The sequence below is a fragment of the Ostrea edulis genome, chromosome 6, assembly GCF_947568905.1.
Source record: "Ostrea edulis chromosome 6, xbOstEdul1.1, whole genome shotgun sequence".
Lineage (NCBI taxonomy): Eukaryota > Metazoa > Mollusca > Bivalvia > Ostreida > Ostreidae > Ostrea > Ostrea edulis.
The window spans coordinates 53,207,472-53,228,155 of NC_079169.1; the positions used below are offsets into that span (position 1 = coordinate 53,207,472).

The 20,684-nt window shown below is 35.1% G+C and overlaps 1 protein-coding gene and 1 long non-coding RNA gene across 4 annotated transcripts in view; one reads left to right on the top strand and one right to left on the bottom strand.

Moving 5' to 3' along the window:
- LOC125646740 (uncharacterized) overlaps positions 1–20,684 on the top strand; it is a 149,239-nt gene that overhangs the window by 35,590 nt on the left and 92,965 nt on the right. For 2 of the 3 annotated variants that reach the window (XM_056139987.1, XM_056139986.1), the window contains exon 4: positions 13,876–14,311. The exons of the other annotated variant lie outside the window; for it this stretch is intronic. In XM_056139987.1, the coding sequence (XP_055995962.1) occupies positions 13,876–14,311 (436 nt within the window). The remainder of the gene's footprint in view (positions 1–13,875; positions 14,312–20,684) is intronic. 3 annotated transcript variants of the gene reach the window in all.
- Positions 3,223–7,060, bottom strand: LOC130046845 (uncharacterized). Its single transcript, XR_008795877.1, has 2 exons — positions 5,086–7,060; positions 3,223–4,439 (listed from the first exon to the last, which is right to left on the bottom strand). It is a non-coding gene; the product is annotated as an uncharacterized LOC130046845 (long non-coding RNA).

Here is a 20,684-nt window from a genome sequence, read left to right on the forward strand (position 1 = left end):
TTTTTAGAAAAAGGGCTATAACTCAAGAACCCCTTGGCCAATTTTTTTCAAATTTGTTACAGGGTATCATTGGCCCAAGGGCTTTCATACATACTAAATAGAGGGATGTGACCCTTTAACAAAGGGAGATAATCAGGAAAATACAAACAAAAGTAGTGGTTGCTAAAAAATCTTCTTCTCAAGAACCACTGGGCAGATTATCACCAAACTTACACATAAGGATGAGGATATGTTGTAGATTAAAAATTGTTCAAGGCATTACCCTGGGGCAAAGGGCGTGGTCTCAAGGTCACTTCAAAGTCGACCTAAATTTATATTTCCTTAAAGGCATAGGGTCTAAGATATTGGTAAAATTTTACATGTTCCAAAAAGGTGGCAAAATTAAAAATCATAACCAGAAAATCACAAAAAGTTCTTCAGAATGTTTACAAACACATTGGGTACAATAGTAATTACAAAATAATTCCCTGTTCTCATTTGCCTAAACTGGTACCCTGTTGACTTTGCATCTCTTATGTTTGTGTGTAGCAACCAATCAGCGTGGTACCAGTTTAATATATTGTCCTCCAGACAAACATTTTATAACGAGCTAAAACGTCAAAATGCCTTCAATTTCAAAGCACTGCAGCTATAGATAACTCATAATTAATACTACAAATTTGTTTTTTGGTGTTCTTCTTGCAAAATATTGTGATGTCATTTTTGAGATAAAAGATAGACCCTATGCCTTTAAATCTTTGATATTTTAGTCATTATAAGGACTAGGATCATCAAATTTTGACAGTTGATGCATCTTAGGACCTTGTGTGAAGTTGTCTCAAAAGTAGGTCACGGTGACCTACTTTTGAATTTTGCAGGTATTTATTTTAAAATTAATTTTGATGCATATCTTGGACACTTTGAAGCCTATGATCATCAAAACTTGTCAGTTGGTGGATCATGGGACCTTGAAATGCGTCAACTGAAAAATAGATCACCGTGACCTACTTTCTGAATTTTATGGCTTATCATTTATAGATATATTTTAAGTTGTTATTTCAAATACCGAGAGGTTAAGAATCATCAAATCTTGTAAGTTGATGCATCTTGAGGCCTTGAAACATATTTATAAAAAAGTAGGTCACAGTGACCTATTTTTTGAATTTTGCAGATATTCAAATTTCACATTTTCAATTTTAGATGCATATTTTGGGCACTGTAAAACCTAGGATCATCAAACTTTGTCAGTTGATGCATCTTCAGTCTTCGGTTTGTGTCGACCAAAAAGTAGGTCACCGTGACCTACTTTTGGTATTTGACAGCTAAATTACTATATTTCAGACACTATTTGACCTACAATCATCAAACTTTGTCAGTTCATGCATCTTGAGTCTTCGGAGTGTATCGACCAAAAAGTAGGTCACTGTGACCTACTTTTGGCATTTGACATTTAATATTTATATATTTCAGTCACTAATTGACCTACAATCATCAAACTTTGACAGTTGATGCATCGTGAGTCTACGGAGTGTGTCGACCAAAAAGTAGGTCACCTTGACCTACTTTTGGAATTGGACGGCTATATTTATATATTTCAGATACTATTTGACCTACAGTCATCAAACTTTGTCAGTTGTTGGGTCTTGCATGTTCGAAGGGTTTCAACCAAAAAGTAGGTCAACTTGACCTACTTTTGGAATTGGACGGCTATATTTATATTTTTCAGATACTATTTGACCTACAGTCATCAAACTTTGTCAGTTGTTGGGTCTTGCATGTTTGAAGGGTGTTGACGAAAAAGTAGGTCACCTTGACCTACTTTTGGAATTGGACGGCTACATTTATATAATTCAGATATTATTTGACCTACAGTCATCAAACTTTGTCAGTTGTTGGGTCTTGCATGTTTGAAGGGTGTTGATGAAAAAGTAGGTCACTTTGACCTACTTTTGGAATTTGACGGCTATATTTATATATTTCAGATACTATTCGACCTACAGTCATCAAACTTTGTCAGTTGATGGGTCTTGCATGTTCGGAGTTTGCTGACCAAAAAGTAGGTCACCATGACCTACGATTGGAATTTGACAGCTATATTTCAATATTCAGATACTAATTGGCTTAAAATCATCAAACTTTGTCAGTTGATATTTCTTGGGTTCTCAAAATGTGTAAACCAAAAAGTTGGTCACATTGACCTACTTTTTTTGAATTCTTAGGATTTAACTAAAGATTTAAAATACTAAGAGGCTAAGAATAAAAATGGTGGGGTTGTACAATTTATCAGAAGAGCGATTCTAGGCCCTTGGGCCTCTTGTTTATAAAAGTTATGATGTGCAGTTATGAATAAATATGATGTTTACAAATGACAACATATAGTTAAATAAAACATGAATGAAATTAAATTAAAAATGCCACTCCAGGGATTTTCCGCACCATTTTGGGAATGGGGCCTGGGCCTTTAGAATTGGGAATTTTAACGCCATTTTGTCCAAATTGGGAATTTTAGAAATTCACAGTTTTACAACATATTTCTTAAAATACGCTTTTTTTTTTCAATAAAAAGATGAACATTTTCTCTTCATTCATAGAAGTTTTTCTTATCATTACATTCTGTTTTTCATTGCAATCAGGGTTAAATGACACTTAAACCTATTTTTCAAAGATGAATGGACTGATGGAACACCAGCTTTCAAATTTGCAAGTGACCCTAGCTTCTAGTTCTCAGATGGTTCTTCAAAAATGTCAGGAAGAGAAAATAGACAGCATTTTCCCCATTTTACTTGCAATTCATGGCTATAAATAATATTGTGTATTTATACTTTTGAATACTAGATGGATTTTTTTTTCAATTACAGTTGAATTAAATTTAGATTTAATCATGGAGTTTTAATTACATATTGTATTGCTTTGAAATTTGACATAAACAGCCTAACCATGTATAAATTATTTTTCAAATCATGATCTAGTTCATCATGAAACTCTCTGTGATACTATCTATGCCAATATACTTGTTCAATCAGTAGGAAAAGCACCAGGCTTGGAAAGTTATATTTTCATATCCACTAAAATCATTTTGTAAAGTAAATATGTCTATAAATGTACATATGTTAATATTAATGATAAAAGTAAGCTAAATTTGAACTAATGCTGCTTTGACAATGCAGCATACAATATCACAATTTCCGGTGATATAGACTCTCCAAACGAAGTGTGCCCCTTAGAAAAAAGAATGGCATTAAATTTCCATTACTTTTGTAGTTTTATTCTGACCATTGAAAGAACAGTGTTATACCAGTATCACAAATTCAAATAAAACTAGCAATACAATTCAAACCTAGAAAAAGCATTGATTTTCCAGTTTTCATTGAAAATGCAGTGAAACTCCATTGAGACTCAATTTAAACCTCATTGAAATACGTGAATTATGTAAATGAGCTTGAGCCAGTGATTTTCCAGTTTTCATTGAAAATACAGTGAAACTCCATTGAGACTCAATTGAAACCTCATTGAAATAAGCGAAATATGTAAATGAGCTTGAGCCAGTTAAATGACATCAAAATTAACTGTAAAATCAATGGAAAAATAAATAATAGTTCATAAATATACATTAAAAATCCATTGAAAAATCTTTTTTTTTTTTTTTTTAATTATTTACTATTAACAGGAAAAACTGCTTAATGAAATTTTGTTGACAATGTTATGAAATACAAATATAACAATAAAGAAAAATAGAATCAATTTTTTGTTTTCACAACCCACTACAGGTCAAATTATTTTGTACTTGGCATTTGAAATACCAATAAAACAAATTTCCACATGTGTGCCAACTCATGTTCTATGCAAACTCATGAATTGTACAAAATAGAATGAAGCAAAAAACACATACATAGAAAGTTGAAAAGCAAATGGTACATGATCAGGTAAATGCACAGTCTTTTTACTGCTTATTCTACAACATTGTTTAAGAAAATATAAAACTGGACTTGAACATTCAACAGTTGATCACTGCCATCAACAAAATGATGAAAGCATACATCAAAATGTATTATGTCATAAATACAAATTTCTTTCACATTTTTACATTTTCTTGGTGTATTCCTCTAAAGCCTGTTTCTTCAAGTTTATGTCCGTTTCCCGTTGCCCGACCGACCTGGACTCAAAACCCCCGACTGCTTTTAAATTCCGGAACAAAAATTGTTTCTGGTCCAATCTGGATCTTACTATGCCCCAAATGGCTGCTTCCATTGGAGCAACAAGCACGAGTGTGCTACAGTTAACATTTAAGAAATGTAGGCACAACAAGGAAAAGTCCATTTTGCAGATTTCATGTCTAGTACACGTCCTATAAATTCATTGCAACACTGAATCAATCAATTTCGGGCTTCTGGCAATGTCCAAGCATTTTCTTTTTATGAGGGGTGTGGCATTATCACATTTGAACTGCTTTTGTAAGTATTCTGTAAAATAAAAAGGTTTCATTTAAGTTTAATGAATTAGAGATAACGAGATCTTCGAGCTGTAGTGAACTGCAGTAATTACTCCACACACACAGATATATATATATATATATATATATATATATATATATACTAGTTATCAAGACAACTGACAGTGCCTCTAGGGGCCATATATATATATATATATAAATATATATTATTTATTATTTTATTCATTTATAAAGCACAAAATTACATATAGTTTCTATGTGCTGTGCAATGCTTGCACTAATAATCATTGATAATATACTAATAAAAGACCTGCAAGAGCTATAAAGGAAATGATAAAACAATAGAAAGAATTTAAATAAAACATAGTAGTAAAATGACAGTGGTTGACTTTGACTTGACAAGATACAATATAGTAAATCCATGAACAGATCAGATATTTCATGTGTATTATTGTTATATTAATAGCTTAATAAATTCTAAAGGGGAAAAGCTTATCAATTGACTTGAGGGCAAAATTTGTAAAATACTATAGAACTTATCAGTCAAGAAACTTTTTAAAAATGCAGCCTGTCCGAAGACAACAACTGTATCTCAAATTGTGTCAATATCCCAAATTTAATATTGAATATGATTTAGGATTCATAGTCTGCTATACCTTGAATTAGCAGTATAGTATTCTATTTGCTGTCGAGTGTGCTGCCAGATATGTCGGAGTAAAATAATGCAGCAACAAGTCCAAGTCCGGCGCCGCCTGGTAATCTTGCTCGCATCTATTAACAGGTTGTAGGATTCATCAAGCTTAATCTACAAAAATAAAAAATAAAATAAAAGAAGAATCATAAGACGAGTATTTTTCCCCACATTTATGTAACATGTAGAAATAAAATTGTAGTCAGGACAGTCTAGAAATATGCATTTTCAAAAATATATTATGTATATTACACATTGTGATGTTTCTTAAATCAAAATTGTCAACGTTATTTACCGTGGTCGTTCCAGAAATCAGGTGGGACATTTCCACTGTCATATTTAGTTAAATCATACCGGGCCGCGTGTTGTGTTTTGCCAAAATTGGGTTACATTCCTGTTGCTTCGATCGCGAAGAGCTTAGTGTTTGTTATTTATATTGTACACCCTTACAGATAAAACTGCAGACTCCTAAGATCTAATTAAGAAACACATCTTTAATCTCGATATTTTCTTCTAACGACATCCATGTAAATCATCGCAGTGAATTGAAATCTGCGCTATGTTTTACTTCCCTCTCGAGACGTCACCATTGCCGGTGAAGGGCTGCAAAATTTAGGCCCCCGCACTATAATTTATTGTATAGTCTATATAGAGAAGGATCAAATTCGTGACAGGCCCATGTGATTGGACTTGAAATTTATACGAAAGAAATGCTTACCTTTGTTTACACACATCGTAGTCGACATCATGTCTCTGAATCCAACTCTCCCGCCCCACGCATCATCAAGTAGCTTACATTTTGTCACAGTCTCTATACAACAAGTTGAAAGTTGTGAATGTTTGTTTGCATTTTCCAACCGATTCACTTCTTAGAATGGACCACTTCTATTTTCCTGTCATCGGTATAATATATCGCTGCAAAAATGTTGATCAATTATATTCACTCGTCCAACACTCCGCGTTGAAAGAAATTCAAATGCCTTAAATGACGTCATGTGGAGTCTGCGCGATCAGCATCCTGAAGAAGCGAGAGGATCAAGGGCGGATCCAGGAATCGTGTCGAAAGAAACAGCCGATTTACCGATATCTATTTAATCTACTGTTTTTTCAGAGGGGGGATCTACCAGATTTTAATATTCTCGATATCGACTTCTTTGAAAATCATATAGCGTGAGAGAGAGAGAGTCACTTAATAAATGGGGCCAATACTCATAACCTCTACCTAATCTTCCCACTCACTACTACAAAAATAAAAAAGAGTGGCCGGGGGAGGGGGGAGCCACCCATTATAAAGTACGTTGCATTTGGGGGAGGGGGGTTACTACGTTGATACGCAGAATCATTTTAAATGAAGGATGAGGGGGGGGGGGTTGCCGTGTTTTTGAGAATTATTAACTAGAATTTTTTTTTTTAATTTTACGGGGGGGGGGGGGGGGGGGGGGGGGGATTATTTTGGTGTCAATATTCATTCATAACTTCCAAAACTTTTACTTACATAAGGTATATGTTCCGATTGACCTTTACCTTTCCAAAATGACCTTGGTCCAAAAGTCCCTGTCTCAGGGAAAATTTGTGATCAATTATATCAATATCAATTTCTGATGAAAGGTTTAGAGGATGGAAACTTTTATATAACTTTTAGATTGACTAGACTAAGATATGCTTCACCATTGAAAACAGAAAAACTGTAATAGAAATTAACTGGTATAACAATGTATATTTATAGCATTGATTATCAAGTTTTAAGAAAAACTTGTGTTTCACTGGTAAATTTAAGGTATTGAAAGTATATTTATCCAAAAACAGGTATTTCAATGGTCATGAAATAACTGTTCTAATGAGCCCCAAAAGCAAATCACTGATAAAATACTGGTATTTCAATGATAACTGCTATTTCAATTGATTTTCAATTTTATTTCAATGGAAAATTTCCAGTTATTTTGGCTAAGGGGCTGCTTCAAAGATTAAAAACAATTATTTTCACACAAAGTACACTGAAAATACATTCTAAATATATATGATATTTTACCTAATAACTCTCAGATAGGTTAAGGAAGTGGATACAATAAGTGAAGAAGCAACAATATAGCACGTATTAATCAAAGAAAAAAATTGAGGAAATTCGGATTTATTGAACAGTTGCCGATATTTCTGGAGTGTTTTATAAAATGAACTATGATGGTAGAGATATTTCTGGAGTGTTTTATAAAATGAACTATGATGGCAGTGCTGCTGAATTATATTGAATCATTCCACTTTCCCCATGACAATATTGCAAAACGACAATTTCTTATTTGACTTGAATTGGGAAATTTTGTAGAGAAATTGGGAAAAAATACTACTATTTTGCATTGGGAATGGGGCCGAATTTCGGCCCCCTACAACAGGGTGGAAAATCCCTGTACTCATTAAAATTGTTAATGTTTCTACTGTCATTGGATTAATTAGACCTAACATGAATTGAATCGAAAAAATACTGAATCGAAACTGAACCGAATCAAGCTAATCCTGAATTGTCCCAGCCCTATCGTATAATATGCCCCAAAATTAAATTCATGCCCTATAGTTTAATGGAAAAAGACAAAAGTACTAATCTTTGGTTTTCAAAATGTACATAAATACTGAAAAATACATATCAATTGCACTTTGCAATGATTCACTTAGCAACCATGATGAAGCATCAAGCTGTGAAGGTCGAAGGCAGCCACAGAATTGTAAATGTAAGTTTCCTGCGAACTTTGTATCAGAAAATATGTGTATGCTATGCATATTTTGCTGCTCTTTAAATATCGACTTCGAAGTCACTCTGACAGAGATTGAGCAAATACAGGAAATTGCACATTGTTTAGTCTTTGAAACTACCCAGAACAAGTCTTCAAATATCAGAAAATGCAATAATTTTTATGAAAGTTTCTACTACATGAAACCTTGCCCTTGCATACAACATTGTTGGTAATATTAAATCCGACATAGAAAAACATGTGAGCAAGTGCATGACTAATCCACATGCTAAGGTGATGTCGTCTGATAAAATTTGATGCATTGCTTTGAGAGGCGTATCAAGCAATCCCCCCTTCCCTGTGAGAAATGTATTTCAAAATGTAACAGGACAATTTTTACGAATACATGGTTTGTTTTAATTAGTGATGTACCGATTATCGCCATTACTTTCAATTGTCAGACGCTATAACTGAAACGATGTGAATAATCGATTGCCATTTTGAAAATCGAAAATTGCCGACGTTTGTATTTTAAAAAATAATACGAATATTCCTGTCGCGACTTAACTAAATCCAAAATGGCTGACGAAGCTGAATCATCCGATAAAATTGATTATTATATGATTGAATAATTCCTAGCTCTCTAATTGGCCGAGATCCAACAATGTAGAAATCATACTACGTACGTTATGTTTACCTGCACGTGACCTTCCAGGTGAACATAAGGAATTATTTTTTCCACATGGGACCAAAAATAGGTTGGGAACTTCCAATTTGACTCGATCGATTATACTTATTTTTGCCGTCCAATGAAATTCCGCATTTCTCACTGGGTTCGGCTAAGATTTCAGCAGACATGTTGAAACTTACAATTAAAGCAAAGAACAATCTTGAAGGGTTTTTTAATCATATAATAAAACAATTATTGCTGTTTTTGAGGTCAATACGATGATTTAGCCACCTTCGAAGTACAATATTCACCCTGCCCTTCGGGCTCGGTGAATATTGTACTCCTCAGGTGTCTAAATCATCGTATTGACCTCAAAAACAGCAATAATTGTATAATATTGTTTTAATGTCCCTCTTGAGAATCTTTCACTTATATGGAGACATCACCATTGCTGGTGAAGGGCTGCAAAATTTAGGCCTATACTCGGTGCTAATACAGTCTTTGAGCAGGGAGGGATCTTTATCGAGCCACACTTGCTGTGACACGGCCCGGGGCCTCAGATTTTGCCTCTTACAACAAGCAAGGGGTATTGAGGCTCTAGCTATCCTATAGCGGATCCCATAAGAACAATAAAAAAGTCGAGAGATCTATCCCTATCCCAGGAGAACAAATTTGAAAGTATGGGATTATTAACTTCAAATTTCTAATGACTTTGGACGTCTCCATATGAGTGAAAAATTCCCGAGAGAGACGTTAAACAAGATACAATCAATCAATCTTATGATTTTATTCTAATTAACTTAATATTTAGGGTAAGAAATAAAGTAAATTTTAAATTATATTTATGCCATAAATTTGAAATGAATAAAATTCGATTATTTTTCAATTAATCAATCGAAAAGGTGCATCCGATTAATCCGATAATCGATTAATTATTTTTTTCCGATTGCCCACCACTAGTTTTAATTTATTATTTGAACAAATAATGTATTGATTTTTAGGTCATCTGAGTAAACTTCGGTAACCTATTGCAATTGGTTGTCGTCCGTCGTTGTGCGTTAACTTAACAATTGAACATTAATAACTTCCATTCCAATTCCTTTCAAATTTGGTATGAAGCATCCTTGGGACAAGAGGGACATAAATTGTAAATTTACAGACTCCTGCACCCTTGGGGCCTTAGGGGTGGGACAAAAACTGTCCAAAATTGACCAATTTCCAAAAATCTTCTCTACAACCGCACGTGTAAGAAAATCTAAAGCAGTGCTCCAAGTCACATCTGCTATCAGGTCGCAAAATGGCGACCTAGAAATATTTCTGGTCGCCATTTTAAAATTTCAAGTCGCCATGTTTAAAATTTCTACTCACCATGGTAAAAGATTTTGTAAATAAGACCTACAAGTTTTTTCTTTAATTTGAATATCTTTAAAGAAAAAAATCAACATCCATGTATGTGTTTTGTTAGGTCACCTGAATCATTCAGGTGACCTATTGCTATCTGTTTTTGTCCGTCATCGTGCGTTAACATTTGAACATTTTCAGCTTCTTCTCTGAAACCCCTGAACCAATTTCAACCAATTTTGGCATATAGCATCTGTGGGTGGAGGGGAACAAAAATTGTGAAATTCGTGGTCCCTGCCCCCCTGGGGCCTAAGGGGTGGGGCAAAAACCATCAAAATGAGTGTAATTTTAAAAAATCTTCTTCTTTACTCCTGGACATCAAGAAGCCAAACTGTGGGCATAATTATAATGAGCGTTGAGCCCTCTACCAAAATTGTGAAATTCATGGCCCCTGATCAGGGGTTCTGGTGTGTTAGGGTGGGGCTCTATTGGTCATATAGTGAAAATGTAGAAAATCTTCTTCTCTGTCTCTGGGTATTAAGTAGACAAACTAATAGCATGGTAATGATGAACAAGGATGCCTCTTTAAAAATTGTGAAATTCATGGCCCCTGGATCAGGGGTTCTGGTGCTAGGGTGGGGCTTTATAAGTCATATAGTGAAAATGCATTATTTCTTTGAAAATCTTCTTCTCTGTCCTTGGGTATTATCGCAATTCACCTTTGAATTAGAACGCTTTGGCTGATATAGTATTGCGTTGTGTGACGACACAATTGAATCTGTTTGTAATACAATTGCGAAATGCAACAGAAACTCTCATTGGTCCATATGTATAAGTCCGCCCAAATTCCCTTATATGGGAGTAGTCATCATTTGAAAACATGACGGCCAGATGCTAGATGGAAAAAAACTTCAAAGGAAGAATTAGAGAAAAAGTTGTATTCTTGTGTTGTTGTCTCATAAATTTAATATAAAAAAATTCCTAACATATTTTCCTACTATACTTGTGTCCAAACATACCTTCAAATATTTATTTTAAGCCCCATACGACCCCAAAACTCGATCACAGCTTTTGATGATTTCGTTCGTAGACGTAGCCATGTTAGGTAGCCAGTCAATTCGATTCCCGGTTCATTTCCATATTGGCACAATAGCGTCTAGATGTGTACTAATTCCCCACAAATATTTTAGCTAAATTGTTTAAATAATATACCACCCCAGTCCTATTAAATGATAATTATTCAAAAAACTAAACTCACGGCAGTGCGGCTTTCATTAGTCATGAGTGGCCGCGCCGGCCGATCTCCATCTAATGGGCTTATGTAGCATTTTCGTTCATCTAGAGCTTATTTTACCTAATTACAAAAATTGGTACAAAAATGTTTTAATTTCTATTAATTATTCGTGTTGATAATAAATGAAGAGCGAATACATAACTTACAACCGATTTTATGAATAGATACCAATAGCAAGAGTTCGAATTGACCGGCTACCTAACATGGCTACGTCAACAAACGAAATCATTTGAAGCTGCGAGTTTTCGGGTGGTGTGTGGCTTTAATGAATATTTGAAGGTATGTTTGGACGCAAGTATATAGTAGGAAAATATGTTAAGATTTTTTTATATTGAGTTTATGAGACAGCAACACAAGAATACACCGATTTCAGGCCTCAACCGTCCGCTGCTTTTTGTGACCCGTAAATCGAAGGTTTTTATAAGAGGTGGATCTTTTCAGAGAGCTATGTACAGTTCTCCAGCTACACTGAATCCGCTCGAGAAAGTGGGCGGGCTGTAATTGGCCAATGAAAACTCTTGTTGTATGACATCAAACATGTCATTCAAATTGTTCAATCGTCTCATTCAATTGTGTCGTCACACAACGCAATACTATATCGGGTAAAGCGTTCTAATTCAAAGGTGAATTGCGATAAGTAGACAAACCAATAGCATGGTTATAATGAGCAAGGATGCCTCTTTCAAAATTGTGAAATTCATGGCCCCTGGGTCAGGGGTTCTGGTATTAGGGTGGGGCCCTAATGATCATATAGTGAAAATGCATTTTATTTCTTTGAAAATCTTCTCCTCTGCTGCTGGGTATTAAGTAGACAAACTAATAGTATGATAATGATGATCAAGGCTGCTTCTTTCAAAACTGAAATTTATGGCCCCTGGGTCAGGGGTTCTGGTACAAAGGCGGGGCTGATTGATTATATAGTGAAAATGCAATATTTCTTTGAAAATCTTCTGTTTTTGTCCGTCGTCGTGCATTAACATTTGAACATTTTCAGCTTCTTCTCTGAAACCCCATAACTAATTTCAACCAATTTTGGCATATAGCATCTGTGGGTGGAGGGGAACAAAAATTGTGAAATTCGTGGTCCCTGCCCCCCTGGGGCCTGAGGGGTGGGGCAAAAACCATCAAAATGAGTGTAATTTTAAAAAATCTTCTTCTTTACTCCTGGACATCAAGAAGCCAAACTGTGGGCATAATTATAATGAGCGTTGAGCCCTCTACCAAAATTGTGAAATTCATGGCCCCTGGGGCAGGGGTTCTTGTGTTAGGGTAGGGCTCTATTGGTCATATAGTGAAAATGTAGAAATTCTTTGAAAATCTTCTTATATTGGTTTTATCTAAGGAGTAAATAACCCTTTTCTTTATGATGTCTCAGACCTAGGTTTTTTAAAAAGGATTATTGATTGAACATAAAAATGACACATGTACTTCATGACCACATAGCTATTCAATGTTTCTTCCATCCAAAAGTAAAATTCTTATATTTAAACACAAACCTAATTCAATCATTGGAAGGTTGTTACATGATACTCAGGTGACCTATAAGGCCCCTGGGCCTCTTGTTGATTATTGCATTTGACGAGAAGAAACCACATGTATTCATAATTTTGCCTTAAATTAAACTGTCGCACTGGACAAAAACTACCATTGTAAACACATTCGCAATAGATATTTTATCTTTGGTCATGCTATTCGGTATGATGGATTACAATTTCATTCATAAAATCACTATCTAATTTTCAATATGAAAAGAGATCATTTACGTTACAAAAGGAACATTTAATTTGGAGCTCCAGATGACTTCCTAATCAAATTTTATTAAGTTCATCATTATTTTGGTCAGACTCGAGGCAAACAACTGTCTGAGCATTATTCGATGTTATTTTGTCCCTCATGCAGGTAAAAATAATAAGTACAGGGTTTATAAGCTAGGTTATAATAAACGTGTCAAACCGAAAATTGACGCAATGAATCGAATATTGAATTGAGCATTTATGTTGAACAGTTTCGATATTTTGGTTTATTATATACCCATCAATGTATCGTTCTTTGATACTGTGGATTTCACAGCGTGTGATCCGGTTTTCCGGATCACCACACAGTGGTTTTCTGATTCCGTATCAGTATCCTCTGAAACTGATGCCGTCACAATGAAACAACGCAACATTATTTGTGGAAAATATTGACCGCGTCACAAAACAAAACTGCGTACATAAAACATAATTTCATGGTATGTCTGTGTTTTTGATAATTTGGATTACATTTATTATCTCATAAATGTGGATTTAAAATGCATAAGGGGGTACATAATAAATTTATCATTACTGTCTACAGTAACTTGATCTGATGCATTGGATCACGTCTCGTTGACAGGTGCGGATCATCAGATCAAACTCGACGCTTCGCGTCTAGTGTGATCTGATGATCCGCACCTGTCAACTCGACGTGATCCGACGCTTCGGATCAAGTTACTGTAGTAATAATATATATGTATCGTTTCAGCCCTAATATCAATAGATATAACATAACTGATGCATGTAATTATTGAAAAATTGTTCTTAAATTCATTTGAATTAAAGATATTGCTCATTCATGTGTGCAACAATTCAAACATGCATTTAAAAAGTCCTTCCTCTATGCAATATTTAATTGTGATTTCCCATGCTTGTGTGGGGTTTAATCTAGTTGTATATATAATACTGACAGCAGTCATCTTTATCTTTTTTAAAGAGGTTCCAGTCAAATTAATACCAACAGTTATCGAAAGTGATCGAAAAACTGAAACGCGCTGTTCACTGTATGCTCTAGCAGTGGAAAGCATTTTATTGGACAGAAGTGCTAAATCAGTTCTTTCAAAGAAAATTGGTCGTTTCTTTGATTATGATGTTTCAAAACCAACGACTATTGCAACCAGGGACAAAAAAAAAGAAGTGAAGATTGTGTGCAAAGTATACCAACAAAATGATATGAAAGATTTTCATGATAGTTTTTATGACCAGCGCCTACATAAAAGTTTGGAGCAATACTTTGAAGAAATGGGTATTCTTGCATCTTTGGATATATTTCCCGCATCAAGCAGGAAATTCCGGTTGGATATTGATATTGACGGAAAGGTTTTCAAAGAGGATCCAACATATCATAGAATCAGCTTATTTAATCCTGCAGGGTACGTAAAACTAGCAGTTTACCTGTACTAGAGCTAGGTTTAGTTTCTACTTTTCAGGACAATTAAAGATTACCGTATATGTATGTGTTTTAACAAGTTTTACCTGTTGTTATATCACACTGTAATTATCAAAATGTATTTAACTCAATCATTCACTGATTACTTTCCCCTATATGAATAACACAAGGGTGAATTATCTGAGGAAATTTCATAAAAATGTACATATTATGTTTAAAATGTTCAACTTTTATTAGATGAGGTAATATAAGATATTGAATTGAAATTTGGTAAGTTGATAGAAAACATGTTGAGGTGGGTATTCATACTGTTTGCAAGGCCATCATGAATTAATTTGCAGGTAAATCAGGTATGAAAAAGCAATCACCAGGTAAAATCTGAATTTTTAAGTCACCTGAGTAAATTTAAACTCTGGTAACCATGCAGGTATTGCATCTGCATCTGTCTTGTATTAACAATTAAAGAATGTCTAACTTCTTGATGACTTTGATTCCTGGACCAATTATTTCCAAAGAGGGTGTTGCACCGAAGCGGGAATTTTCCCTAATCGGAGCTCCGTTCCAGCACTCATGACGTAGAACTGACCTTCATTCATATTTATACTCATTGCGTATTTGCCTTTTAAATACCTAAAGGATTCCCCAGTACTAGAGACAAGCCTAATACATTTTATGTGTCAATACATTATACATGTAGTCTAAAGAAAATTTTTGAAATCGTGAAAATTAAATTGTCTTCTTTTTTCTGAATATCAAATACAATGTTTATGGTTACATGTTACGAATGCATAAAATATTTAATATTCTATTATACTACTACAGTCCAAAAGCTCTTGTACTCGTATGTATTATTTTCTACAACCAACAATTGGCAACTGTACATGACTCTGGCCACAAAACAGTTTTATATGGGAAGTTTAATACGTATTAATAAAGTACAACATTATTCGAAGTACATGCACCTGTAAAAATTGATTCAACATAGCAATTTGCTACTGGAATACATGTAAACTCAAACTGTTTAACGGTTATTTACCTTGTTTGGCCTTAAAGTTTTTCTTCCAAAGCTTTGCAAAGTTCACAACGGTTTTTCGTAAAAGGCACCATGCCTTTGTCAACAACTTTCATTCAGAAAAACATACAAGTTCTCGTTAGCAACCTTGACTATTAAAACACAGGTATTGCATGCTGTATTCGGCGTGTTTATTGAGAGTCCTGTTCACAAACTAAACAGTGTCCCGGTTCGAAGCTTATTTCAAACTCGGCACATGGTAATAAACAGAGATTTGACATGAAACATATTTAAAAACTAGAAGCGTGTTTCAATTAAGAAAAAAAAATCTAGATGGAAATTGTAATATGAACAACAAAAAATGTGTTTGTGAGAGAGTCGAACCCGATCGTTTTAAAAATAGAAAACATCTTCACCAGGGATAGACATTTAAACTTTTCATCTCACTTGCCCTTCGGGCAAGTAAACTCAGTTTTACTTTTCCGAATGAAAAACTTAGTTGTCCGAAATATTTTAGACTCTAATAAGCCTGTCAACCAGTAATTCTAATTATCTTAATTAAATCTCTCTCTGTCAATTGGTGATACAGTACGATCTACTAGAATGGGCCTTCGCTATAATCTGACGGTTCGTTAAAGAAAACAACTCTATATAATATTTTATATTCATTAAGCTTAACACAATTATTATAATAATCACATTTTCTACTAAAAATATCTGTCATGTATGGGGCAAGTGTGTATTGAGTTTCACTTGTCCGAACTGGGTTTTCACTTGCCTCGGGCAATGGGACAACCGTTAATGTCGATCCCTGTTCACATTTAAGAGTCGACGACCTTATCCCCTGAACCACGCAGTAGACCATACATTACTAAGGAAATTTAACGTACAGGTGAAGTCATCTTCACAAGTCAAGGGTTATTGATTCGTTACCTCGCACTAACCCTTGACATCAGTCGCTATTTAAAAGTTGGGCTCGAGAAGAAGCATATGATTGGTTTGCAGCCTGAAGCTGCAAACCAATCAGACAACGGCTTTTATATCGGTCGAAAACAAAACTAAACAGTAAACACGCATGGCGAAGGCATTATGGTGTAAAATTTGTGGCCAATTAGTACAAGACAGATACCGTCGATTGATTTTCGGGAGTTCGTTTTGCTTGAAGAAACAATTAGACGAGGATTTGGGGTATGATCCGAATGAAAATGATGGATTGTCGAAGTACGTTTGTCGACTATGTTTTAACAAATTAAACAAATTGTCCAAAATAATGCGAACAACTTCGTAAGATAGCGATTTACCACTGCCGGTTTTAGTCCCAATAAAAACATCTTTTCCTTCTCTGATACATGATATCGAAAGTTTTGGTTTTCAGTCAAATGATCGATTTGATGTTTTTCACATATCTTTTCGTCAACGGACGCCAATTTTTACTTTCTGTTTATTCCCTTACCAAACTTTCATCTGAAACAAGAAATTCCATTGGCTGATTAATTTTAGCGTATTGCGTCATCCTTCTTCTCGAGCCCAACTTTTAAATAGCGACTGATGTCAAGGGTTAGTGCGAGGTAACGAATCAATAACCCTTGACTTGTGAAGATGAGGTGAAGTTGAAAATAACACTAATGAAGTTGTTTCGATTTTTTTAAATTTACAAAAAAATGCCCTCGTGAAACAAAATTTTAAAGTGACAGTTTTTTAGAGGAAAACTCAAAGAAGATGTTCATGCTAAATTTATTTTGTTTCACGGAGGCAGTTTTTCTAAATTTCTCCATTTTAACAGTAAAAATTAGATAAATCGCTTATTGCTTGATTTAAACTCGAAATATTTTGGCTAACACGTCTATTAAACTTATTTTCAAAAATTATTGAATCAAGACATACATTCCAATTGGTTTTATCATATATTTGAATAACTTAAATGTTTCAATCTTTCATGCAACACCTTTAGGGAAATTAACAAGAGGTGTGCAACACCTTCTTTGGTATGAAGTATCTTTGGGACGAGGGGGATATAAATTGTAAACTTCAGGACTCTTGCACCCCAGGGGTTTTAAGGGCGGGACAAAAACTGCCAAAAGTGACCAATTTTCAAAATTCTTCTATACGACTACATGTGTAAGAAAAACTAAATGCATAGTGATGTAGAGCAGGAAGGCCTTTACCAAAATTGTAAATTTCATGACCCTCAGGGTAGACAGTTCCGAGTCCAGGGGGCCAAACTTGGTATACTGTATTATTGTGTATAGTGTAAATCATTTAGACAATATCCAGCCATCATTAAAAATATTTTTGTTTGATATGTACTCCAACTCATGTTTTTCAAGGTGGGTATAGGTATATATATAGGTCGTTCGTGTTTTTTTCAGCTCACCTAAGCTAAATAGTTCAAGTGAGCTTTTCTGCATGATCACCAATTTTTCGTCGTTCGTTTGTAAACTTTTCGCATTTTCGATTTCTTCTCCTGAACTACTGGACCAATTTCAAACAAACTTAGCAAAAGCATCCTTAGTTGAAGGTGATTCAGGTTTGTTGAAATTTCACGAAAATGCAAAAATTGGGTGGGATCATTGAAAAATCTTCTGAAGAACCACTGGGTCAGGAAAGTTCAAATTTACATGAAAGCTTCCTGACGGTGAAGATTCAAGTTTGTTCAAATCAAGGCTTTCGGGGGTAGTGTGTGGTCACAATAGGGGATACATTTTTTACGTGGGAGTACAGTACAGGCAACGCAAATCTCTTGTTTACCGCGTTCCCGTGGCGGGAAAAATCTAAAACGGTAATCTAGAGGTAACTCAGGTAAGCCGGGTTCTCATCGCGGGATGACTATCAGCTACCTGTCCCCGTTGCCGTAACATTTGCTGGAAAAATGATCGGTTTTGTACCGTAAACAAATGCAAGTTATCTTCCCTGATTTTATGATTTAGATGCGTGAAATTTCGGCTTTCAAGTTTTTTCTGTTTAATCAAATATTTCATTAAGGATTTATTCATCTTTTTATTTTTGTTTCATTTTTAGCTCACCTAAGTGAGCTTTTCTGATCACCCGTATTCCGGCGTCCGTCCGTCTGTAAACTTTTCACATTTTCAACTTCTTCTCAACAACCACTGGGCCAATTTCAACCAAAGTTGGCACAAAACATCTTTAGGTAAAGGGAATTCTAAATTGTTAAAATAAAGGGCCAGGCCACCTTCCAAGGGGAGATAATCAAGAAAAGGTAAAAATAGGGTAGGGTCATTAAAATATCTTCTTCTCAAGAACCACTGGGCCAGAAAAGATGAAATTTATAGATAAGCTTTATTAGGTAGTGCAAATTTTAAATTGTTAAAATCATGGCCCCCGGGGGTCGGATGGGGCCACAATAGGGGATCAAAGTTTTACATACAAATATATAGGGAAAATCTTTAAAAATCTTCTTCTCAAGAACCATTGGGCCAAAGAAGTTCACATTTACATGAAAGCTTTCTGACATAGTGTAGATTCAAGTTTGCAAAAACCATGGCCTCCAGGGGTAGGTTTGGGGCCATAATAGGGACTACGGTTTTACATGCAAATAGATATGGAAAATCTTCTGATATGGACCAAGGTGACTCAGGTGAGCGATGTGGGCCATGGGCCTCTTGTTTAATGTACAGTGAAACTTCTCCAATCTGGCCCCTCAGGAAATCGGTTCTCCCTGAATATCGGCCAATTTTCAAAGTCCTGGCAGAAATCTTAACATTACCTTACAAAAAAAGTCTTACAAAACCGGCCACCCCTGAAAACCGGACATCGGCCACTTTTTAAAGTACATTTGTTAACAAATGTGTAATTTACCATTATCATACCGGCCACTTTTTTAAGGCAAGAAAATTTTGGTGCAAGCTCAAGATCACACTGCATAAAAATTAGCGAGACAAATACAGTCATTCATGAACACAATTAAAATCTAACATTCTATCGGATTACATTTACATGTACCAGTGAGTTGTATATTTTCCAAAGAATGAAATGATATGCAAAATGAATGTAAATTGAATATTTAAGTTTTTTCGCAAATAAATTTATTAATTTATCAAACATTTTCGCAAATTGCTTTTTTTTTTTTTTAGCTCTTCTGACATGTATGTAACAAGAATGTGTCAAGTTTAACTTTCAATATTCTTACAATGATAATGAGAGAGGGTGTCTCTAATCTTAGTCTGACCACATTACCGGTAATGTTTGCAGAGAATTATCCATGCTGCTTCAAAGGGACTTTTCCTCGTAAAACCCATGTAGTATGTATTTCAAAACTTGAATCCTCGGGTAGACAGGAAGTATTATGCAACCATAGATCCACACTATTTACAACATAAATGATGACTACAAAAAATCTAGTTTAAACGTACATCTTCCAACAAATGTTATGATATGCAACATAAATGTGCTAAACATGAGAAGATTCAAGTAGAATTTAAAATTATGTTTCTTTTAACAAACGACTAATCTGGTCCCCGCCCCCGCCACTCCTTGATCACTCGTGAAAAACGAGTGATCAAGGAGTGGTGGGGGCGGGGACCAGACTAACAAACGACTTCCTCAAACAAAGACACAAGCCGTATCAATATTAGACCCAGTTAAATGTATTCGCCATGGAAATTTCGCTTTGAAACGATTATAGGGCCTCCGTGGTCGAGTGGTTAGAGCATCGCGCTCAAAATCACATGGCCTCTCACCTCTGGTCGGCACGGGTTCAAATCCCGCTTTAGACGCGCCGGTAAGTGAAAAAGTTTCCCAGTTTACTTTCGGAAGGTCGGTGATCTCTTCCCAGGTATATTGTATCTGGGTTCTCTCTTCCACCAACAAGTATTATTTTACAAATAGAAATATTTGTTTTATGGTATCGTGACTTTTTGCACAATGATCAGTAAGAAGATATTTAAGTTTCAGAATTGGGTTTTAGATTTATTCTGATCATTAAACACACATTCATCAAATATGGTAAATGAGAGACAGGTTTTTTTTTCTTCAAATCAATGCAATTATTTCTTTTATTTTTATGCCCCCAAGATCGGGGGGGGGGGGGGGGGGGGGGGGGGGGGGGGGGGGGGTGCATATTGTTTTTGTCCTGTCTGTTATTCTGTCTGAAACTTTAGCCTTGCTAATAACTTTTGAAAAGTAAGCGATAGAGCTTTGATATTTCACATGAGTATTCCTTGTGACAAGACCTTTCCGTGGGTACCAACATTTTTGACCCCGTGACCTTGACCTACTTTTTGAAAACTTTAACCTTGCTAATAACTTTTGAACGATAAGTGATAGAGCTTTGATATTTCACATGAGTATTCCTTGTGACAATACCTTTCTGTGGGTATTGAACCTT